At 37.2% G+C, this 6,966-nt stretch overlaps 1 protein-coding gene across 1 annotated transcript; it reads left to right on the forward strand.

The window, feature by feature from the left end:
• Positions 1-4,014: 4,014 nt before the first annotated feature.
• FSHB (follicle stimulating hormone subunit beta) lies at positions 4,015-6,681 on the forward strand. The gene is made up of 2 exons (XM_059711139.1): positions 4,015-4,173; positions 6,451-6,681. Exons 1-2 carry the CDS (start codon positions 4,015-4,017, stop codon positions 6,679-6,681), a joined length of 390 nt encoding a protein of 129 aa, XP_059567122.1.
• Positions 6,682-6,966: the final 285 nt, after the last annotated feature.

Consider the following 6,966-nt stretch of genomic DNA (forward strand, 5'->3'; position numbering starts at 1 on the left):
CCTATTCGAACTTTTACTGCGTTCCATAGATTTTGGGTTGGTGTGTTTTCATTTTTATTTATCTCACGTATCTTTTGATTTCTTCCTTGATCTCCTTGTTAATCCATTCATTTTTTAGTAATGTTATTTAGTCTCCATATATTTGTGTTTCTCAGTTTTTTTTCCTTGTAATTGATTTCTATTTGCATACCACTGTGGTTAGAGAATATGTCTGATATGATTTCAACCCTCTTAAATTTACTGAGACTTGTTTTGTAGCTTAACATGTGGTCTATCCTAGAAAATGTTCCATATATGCATCTCTCCCTGGTGAACAGAAACCTTGCTGCTTTTCATAGCCAGATATTATGTGGGCACCTCTTCCAGCTCTGGTGCTCTGGAATGTGAAACCTGGTTTGGGGTTTAGACCCCACCCTTCTAGGGAGAAACCCTCACAGCTGAGATAAACCTAGAACCTCAGCCATAATCCTTGGAAGGTAGGCCAGCCCTTTTTGCATCTCTGCCCTTCCTATCAGTCTTGATGTGGCTTCTTCTGTAAATCCTTGCTTATAAAACTTCTCTTTAGCTAATCTTCAGTTGTTATTCAGGATGACTGTTCTCTAATTAAGTTGTAATTCTAATTGGGGCCTGGACGAGGTGAGTGTACCTTTCACCTACTCCACTGCCATCTTGGATCTCTCTCAAACTATTTCTTAATTCCAGATATCACTTACATAAATGTTGTATTAGTACTTTCCATGTCAGATACTTTGCTAAGTTTTGTTTTTGTCACATCTTTGAAAAAATCATAATCCTGCATAAATCCAACTTTTGTCAACCATTTGCCTGAACCCTTGTTGTTAATTTGGACAAAAGAAAAATGTACATAAATGTTGAATGGTCTTGTGTTAAATTTTTTACCATGAACCTAAAATGGATCCTTAATGCTGATAATTTATTACACTACTCCTAACTCGTTGCTAACTCAATCCCTCTCCCAGTCTCAAACAAGTATTCTAATCTTTTCCTCTCTCCACAAACTCTGGACAATTAATTCACCATCCTTATTCTCAGATAATAACCTTACATTCTACATTACTGAGAAAATAAAAATAATTCCAGGACAATTTGCACAGAGCCTTTAACCCACTTACCACCCTCTGCACTCACCACACCCACCTACCCACAGCATCTGCATTCACCACACCTACCCAATCACCATCATCTATACTCACTACATCTCCCTAACCACCAGGATCTGCACCCACATTTGCCTCCCATCTGATATTGGGATGCACTCTCCATTTTCTTGTCTAAAGCCAGTCCCTCCAATTGTGCTCTAAACCCACCCCTTCTTACTTCCTCAAGAACACTCCAGAAATTCTCTCTTCCTCCAACATCATCATTTCTCATTCTCTACTCCATCATTTGCCTCACCACACAAACATACTGTTATTTCTCCCATCTTAAACATAAAAAGAAAATGATATTTACCCCACTTCCACTTTATCAAATCATCCATTTCTTTGCTCATCTTTGTAGCAAAACTCCTGGGAAAAGTTGCCTATGTCAACTTTTTAAATATTTATCTCTTTCCAATCACTAAAACACACACTAATCAAAGTTTTGATCTCTTTCCTCTAAAGAAACTTCTTTAGTCAAGGACACTAGTGACCTTTACATTGCCATGTACATTGCACAACTCAAGGTCCTCATCTTATTTAACCTGTCAGCAGCATTGGGCACAGTTGTCACTCATTCCTCCTTGATATACTCTCTTTTACTTGGCTTCTCTTCATTTCATTCTTTTCTTAATGGCCCTTCTCAGTTTTTTTTGGAAAAAGGAAGAAAAAAACTTGATCTTATCCTTAACCTCTTGATGTTGGAATATATCAAGCTCAACTCTTGGTCCTTTTATCTTTTCTACTTATACTCACTCTTCTAGGCTCATGTCAATGACTCCCAAATTTACATCTTCAGCCAATGTACTATTTATCCCAAAATCCAGATTTAGCATTCTACTTATGTCTTAAAGACACCTCAAGCTCAACATGTCCATACTGAACTCCTTATCTTTTTCCAAAAACTTACTACCTCTATAGCCAACCCATTTCAACTGACAGCAAGTTTATCTTTCAAGATGTTCAGGCCAAAATCCTTAGAGTCCTCATTGTCTCTTCTTTCATTCAAATTCTTCCATCAGAAAATTCTGTTGGCTCTACTTTCAAAATATATCCAGAATCAGATTATGTCTGATTACCTCCATTGCTACCACACTAGTCTGAACAAATATCATTTCTCACCTGGTTGCTTCAATACCATCTAATAGGTCTCCTGTTTCTGCTTTTGTTCCCTAAACAGCAGCCAGAAGGATACTTTTAGACCCAAATCAGATCATGTCATTCCTCTACTCAAAATCCTACAATTGGTCCCCTCTTACAGACAATCTCCAAAGTCTTTTCATTGGCCTAAATGGTCCTACATGATTTTACTCCTGTTGTATCTCTGACATCATATCCTAATGTTCCCACCATTGTTCTTTTGCTCCAGACACAGTGATTAGTTAATAAATATTTTAAACAAATTAAACCCAGTCTCCAAGGAGCTCACATTCTACTGGACAAAACAGAGGTAGAAGGTGGTAATTAAAGTTCTCTTCTGTTTCCCATTCAAAACTCTGGGAGGTGAATGTTAAAGGTTGAGAAATTTGCAAAGGCTGGGAGCGATGTTAGAGAACACAGAAAAGAAGGAAGGACTTTTCAGGTAAGATAAGCATTGCAAGTGCAAAGATCTGGAGAGATGAATCAGCAGCATATTTACAGAATTACAAATAAAGCATCAAAAAATAACATTTGAGATAAGGGAATCTAGATGTAGGAGGCAAAAATAAATATGTTTTATACTTTAGCTAGGAGTCAGATCACAAAACACTTTCTATTTGTTTCTTTCCTAACAGTTTTCAATATGATCACAGAGCAATTTATTAAATAACCAGGTAATTTTGATGCACCTCCTCGACAGGGCCAAAGCAATATTTGGAAAGGATTCTGAATCCCCCAAGTTAAAGATACAAAGGAAAAACCTAGAGTCACATTTAATTTGACAAGGTAAAGGAGTGGGTGTGCTACTATATCAAATTTAATTTGTATAAAATCATTATCTCTGGTAACATTATTTTTCTTGATCTATTTCGTTTAGACTACATTAGTAAGGCTTGATCTCCCTGTCTATCTAAACATCGATTCACTTACAGCAAGCTTCAGGATAACACTGGTCTTATTAATTCCTGATAAATCCACAAGGTGTTAGTTGCACACAATATTGTATAAAAGGTGAACTGAGACTTAACTCAGTCTACAGCTTTCCCCAGACAAGGCAGTGGACCACAGGTGAGTCTCAGCACCTATAGTTATCAAACGGTGACAGTTACTTTCTAAATTACAGATTTTTCAGGATCTGGAAAAAAATCTAGAGCTTTTGAACTGTCATGTAGGAAATTTGGGTTTGTCAACCTAGCTTCTTAAATATGGTTAATACAGCATATACTCCCTGTTAGCATGCAATTGACTTTATAGACCTCTGAAACAAAGGTAAGTAAAAGCAAATGAAAATATTTATGAGATGCTAACAATGATGAACTAATTTTGTAGGACAGAATTTTCTTCTTATTTTTAAACAAAAATAATCTTTAAAATGATAGCACAGGGACAAATATGATGATCACAATTATTTTCTTCAGAGTAATCATTTTAAGACAATTAGGAGTAATACTCTAATCTTTAAAAACTGCTTTACTTACATCATTATGTTGGAGTTTTGACCTATGTTTCTACTTTGACCAAAAAAAAATGAAGAAGGAGGAGGGTAAGAACAGCTATTTGTTCAACAAACTAGGAAGAAAAATAATTGCTGCAGCAAATGTGACTGGGGCAGATGAGTAAACCAATTCATTTTGGTTTGGTCCACTTATGTAATGATTATAACTCTTTGGGTTTTGTTTTCTCATGGCTTTAATTGTTTGCTTCATAGTCCAGGATGAAGTCAGTCCAGTTGTACTTTCTTCTCTGTTGCTGGAAAGCAATGTGCTGCAATAGCTGTGAGCTGACCAACATCACCATCACAGTGGAGAAAGAGGAATGTCGCTTCTGCCTGAGTATCAACACCACTTGGTGTGCAGGCTACTGCTACACCCGGGTAGGAACTCTGCTTTGCGGGAAGTGAGGGTGCTGAGGATCTATTGAAGACAATTTTTATTAATTCCCATTTTATTCATACTTTAAGTTTTCAAAGTAATAGCCATGAGTCCCTCAGCCAAATACTGTCTGTGTTATGATTAAGGTTAATTACCATGATATCAGTTAGATATTTGGGTTTGAATTTGATTAGGGTAAATTTAGGGAGGCCTCAGATCTGATTTGATCAATCAGGCAGTATGCCAATTCTGTATTAAAATAAAAAGGAATGTCAAGGGGGAAAAAAGAAGACATATGTAATACTCTTTATAATACTTTAAGCAGCAAAACAAACAAAAAAACCAACAAAAAAGAAACTGCAAGTCAAAAATAAAATAAAAAAGAATTCTATGATAGATTTTACATATAGAGAGGTAAATATGCAAGCATACATATATTTAGTAATAGAAGATTTACAATATTCGCCAAAAGCTAATTTCTAGGAAGATGTATTTCATGTATGTCATGTATTTCTATTTCTACGTAACTGAAGCTATATCTTTGCAATGGAGATAGTACCAAAATATGTTTCTCAGCCACATAAAAACACAAACAGCCACATTATAAACACTGCCGTATTGTCCCTCCTGAATACAAATGCCAGCAACCATCCTGAGAACACATTCAATCCTTGCAGACTGTTACAACCAAATGAATCTGCAAACCCACTCACTTCTTTATACTGTTGAGAAAACCAAGGCACAGAGGCATAAAACTACTAGTTTGTAGTCATACAGTTTCTTTGCATCAATCCAAGTAAGAAGGCAGCTCCTACTTTTTCTTTATTTTTGCTTCCTATTACACCTGGTTTTTTTATGCAGAATTTCATAGTGTGTGTGTGTGTGTGTGTGTGTGTGTGTGTGTGTGTTAGGTTCATTTGTTTGTTTGTTTTTCACTTTTTTAATCCTCACCCATGGACATTTTTTCCATTGATTTTTAGAGAGATTGGAAGAGAGAGGGAAAGACAGAGAAAAATATCAATGTGAGAGAAACACATAGATTGATTGCCTCCTGCACCAGCCCCAACCGGGGCCTGGGCCAGGGAGGAGCCTGCAACCAAGGTACATTCCCTTGACCAGAATCAAACCTTTGACCCTTCTATCTGCAGGCCAACACTCTATCCACTGAGCCAAACCAGTTAGGGCAAAATAGCAACTTTTTAATGAAATATACTTTATTGGTAGCAAATAAGTATGATCAACCTCCACTTAATGTACAGTTTATTTGTACCTTCTTAGGATATACATTTGGTAGCATGATACTGAAATAAACTAAGCAGCTGTGATCATTTCTTCCCTCAGTGCAAATAATTTTTTTATTCAAAAGTGTTAGGACATACCTGTTCTTCCTGGATTAAAATGTCTTATATGCAAACCATGTACCCTTTGAAACTGAGAGCACTGTAAAATATAAAGCACTTAAGGCAAGAAAATGTCTACAGGACTTAGAATATTTAAAATCTTATATGAGCCTTTATAGTCATGTTAAACTAAGCATTAACATTCCATATTATGTCTTCTAAAAACACAGGACAATTATTTGGAAATGTTTATTGAGAAATTAAACCTCAGTGTTTTATGGTTTAAGTTTTCATTAACACAGCTTTCAACTAAGTACAAAAAGTCAACCTAAGCCCTAGCTGGTTTGGCTCAGTGGACAGAGTATTGGCCTATTGACTGAAGGGTCCTGGGTTCAATTCCGGTCAAGACCATGTACTTCAGTTGCAAGCGCCAGGGCAGGTGCAGGAGGCCACCAATCGATGTGTCTCCCTCACGTCAATATTTCTCTCTCTGTCTGTCTCTCCTCCTTCCTTCCACTATCTCTAAAAATCAATGCAAAAATGTCCTCAGGTGAGGATTAACAACAACAACAACAAAAAGTCAACTTGAAATGTCTGTCATGTCTCCCTTGCTCATCATTTTTCTATATTAAAAAATATATTTTGATATATTCGAAGTCTCTCTATGGTTTGAGAAATAATTAATATTTTGATATAGACAGAAGGAGGAAAAGGAATGAATTATATTTTCTGTAAAATTTCCAGAACAACCAGGAACATGGTATAGCATATAGATAGGTCATTTATGAGATCATGTTCCCTTAGTTAGGTATTCCTTAAGTGAGCTTTAATGGGTAAATGTTAGAGCAAGCAGTATTAAATTCCTATCTCATTTTGATTAAGCTAAGCAGAAACTCCCAGAATACTGTAACCTAACTCTCTCCTTCCTAAACTCCTCAGGATCTGGTGTACAAGGACCCAACCAGGCGCAATACTCAGAAAGCATGTACCTTCAAGGAGCTGGTGTATGAGACAGTGAGAGTGCCTGGCTGTGCTCACCATGCAGACTCCATATATACGTACCCAGTAGCCACTGAATGTCACTGTGGCAAGTGTAACAGAGACAGTACCGACTGCACCGTGCAAGGCCTGGGGCCCAGCTACTGCTCCTTCAGTGAAATAAAAGACTAAGGAGCAATGGACATTTTAGGCTGCCTACCCCTGTCCTGAAGGACCAAGATATCTGAAAAGTCCATGTGTGTACAACATGCAAAGGCTGCAAGCCACTGTGGGCTGGGGGAGCATCAGACCCCACTGACCCCGGCCTCTCCAGAACTTGAGAGTGCAAGAATTGAGAGTGGTAGAGCCAGGAGCCTGGCACCACTCCATCCTGTATCTAAATTGGGTTCCTTAAGTTTTATTTAGTCTTACTTAACTTATAGACACATGGGTACCTTCTGTTTATTAATCTTAGAA

Source organism: Myotis daubentonii, chromosome 9, assembly GCF_963259705.1.
Source record: "Myotis daubentonii chromosome 9, mMyoDau2.1, whole genome shotgun sequence".
NCBI classification, from domain to species: domain Eukaryota; kingdom Metazoa; phylum Chordata; class Mammalia; order Chiroptera; family Vespertilionidae; genus Myotis; species Myotis daubentonii.

Bases quoted from the DNA above. Each gene is read 5' to 3' on its own strand.
- FSHB (XM_059711139.1), top strand. From the start codon at position 4,015: ATGAAGTCAGTCCAGTTGTACTTTCTTCTCTGTTGCTGGAAAGCAATG. The intron at 4,174-6,450 runs GTAGGAACTCTG...TAAACTCCTCAG, and splicing joins CAGGCTACTGCTACACCCGG to GATCTGGTGTACAAGGACCC.